This window comes from Priapulus caudatus, unplaced genomic scaffold, assembly GCF_000485595.1.
Source record: "Priapulus caudatus unplaced genomic scaffold, Priapulus_caudatus-5.0.1 Scaffold597, whole genome shotgun sequence".
Lineage (NCBI taxonomy): Eukaryota > Metazoa > Priapulida > Priapulimorpha > Priapulimorphida > Priapulidae > Priapulus > Priapulus caudatus.
In genome coordinates this window covers 98,506-100,206 of record NW_014577658.1, presented here as the reverse complement: position 1 = coordinate 100,206, position 1,701 = coordinate 98,506, and the positions used below count along the sequence as shown (strand labels likewise).

Sequence of the window (1,701 nt, the reverse complement as noted above, 5' to 3'; positions counted from 1 at the left end):
CGGAAAACGAGCGGTGATTTTCTCGCGAGTAACGCACGAACTATCTTCCGTCGTTACCCCAGTAATCTAAGCAGTTACGAAGGAGTACAGCATCCAGCTCATATCGGACGGTAGCATCGCCATCGAATCGGTCATCGTCAAGGTGTCCGGGGAGGAAGGCACGGAGAAGAGCGTGCTCGTGTCCTGGCCGTACCAGGACGAGGAGCTGGGAAGCTATCTGTTGAACCTCATCCAAACGTTGGCTTCCTGATCCAGTCGGTCGGTCGTGTCGCGATGTCGCATAGCCGTGCTGAGCCGTATCCTCCTCCTCCTCACCCTCTCTCATTCTCTCTTCCCTCTCTCGTCCCATCTCTCTATTCCTCTCCCCTCTCTCCTTGCCTCTCCTTCCATCTACCATCTCTCCTTCCCTCTCCCCTCTCTCCTTCCACCTCCCCTTCTCCCTCTCTTTCACCTCTCTCCCCTCTCTCCTCCTCTCTTCTTGCCTCTCTCCTCCTCTCTCCTCCCCTCTCTCCCCTCTCTCCTCCTCTCTCCTTGCCTCTTTCCTCCCCTGTCTCTCGCTGGCGTCCTGATTCAGTCAGTCGGTAGTGTCGACATCCCGAGAGAGAAGAAGTCGGCCAGTTTTTCTGATGCAGTTAGGTTTTTGACTGAATGCAGTGACATTTCTAACATCCAGAGAGAACAACTATCGGATATAGTTGATAGATGTACATGTACGATTGTAGATGAAGTTGATAGGACATTTACCTAACTAGTAAGCGCGTTGTATATAGAGCAGATACAGCGGCAGGTCACAGAGTTCTTGGACAGAGTTCTTGGATAGGGCTGACACCGATGTATATATTCAACTATGTATGTGTAAAATCATGAATAACTGCCGCTAAAAATGATAAAACAATGAAGACGATGAATTTTTTTTTCAAAAACCGCTGGTAACATTTATTGTAAATATATGACTATAAAAACATATCGTGGTAAATACTTTGTATGGAGATCAATTAATTTGTAGTATTCAGAAGGAGTTGCAATACACAGTATCATACTGCAAACAACATAATTAGGACAGTGCATGAAAAATTAGGTCAAAACATTTCAAAAAAACATCTATTTTGATTAATGACAGACAAACACAACGCGTGAACTCAAGAACTGAGACAAGTTCGTAACAAAAAAATGCACAGATCAGACACTGTGTAGTGCAAAAAAAAACATAAACAAATTATTCACAAAAAGTGTACAAAATAATACTTCATAAATACGGTGCACACGTGCAGACCGGACGCGCAGAACTTGCTACGTCTAGTTCTGCACTGTATTGCCCCGCGTGATATTTGGTTAGACACTCCACTGGATTCCACGACACCGGTTTCTGATAAGACCGTCACCGATCAATCTATCACTCGTGATCCCCGATGTGGTGGAAGCATCGCTCCTTCCCGCTGACTGCCAGCAGCTTACACGGGGCGCCGGCCTTTGTCGTCGCCGAGCAGTGCACCCTGGGAATGCCCGTGATCGACGACCTTGAGGGTGACCTGACGGCGCTCATGCTTAGACTTCTACCCACCGACCTGAAACGAGATTGCGAGACACTGCAGAAACCTGCATAAACAAGAGTATGCTTATACGCTCTTGGTATAAACTCTGTAATAGCAAGGGGGAATGATGATCGACCAATAAGAAATACTGAAACGAATAAAGGAAACT

At 46.6% G+C, this 1,701-nt stretch overlaps 2 protein-coding genes across 2 annotated transcripts in view; one reads left to right on the top strand and one right to left on the bottom strand.

Moving 5' to 3' along the window:
* Nucleotides 1–371, top strand: part of LOC106811979 (integrator complex subunit 11-like) — a gene marked incomplete at its 5' end in the record, with an annotated part of 8,927 nt that extends 8,556 nt beyond the window's left edge. The window contains 1 exon segment of the mRNA XM_014815724.1: nucleotides 83–371. Coding sequence (XP_014671210.1) covers nucleotides 83–250 — 168 coding nt within the window.
* A 537-nt stretch (nucleotides 372–908) lies between these two features.
* The window catches only part of LOC106811989 (protein brambleberry-like), a 9,920-nt gene continuing 9,127 nt past the window's right edge, over nucleotides 909–1,701 (bottom strand). Inside the window, exon 13 of the mRNA XM_014815731.1 lies at nucleotides 909–1,565. Within this exon, the coding sequence (XP_014671217.1) occupies nucleotides 1,394–1,565 (172 nt within the window). The 3' untranslated portion in view covers nucleotides 909–1,393. The remainder of the gene's footprint in view (nucleotides 1,566–1,701) is intronic.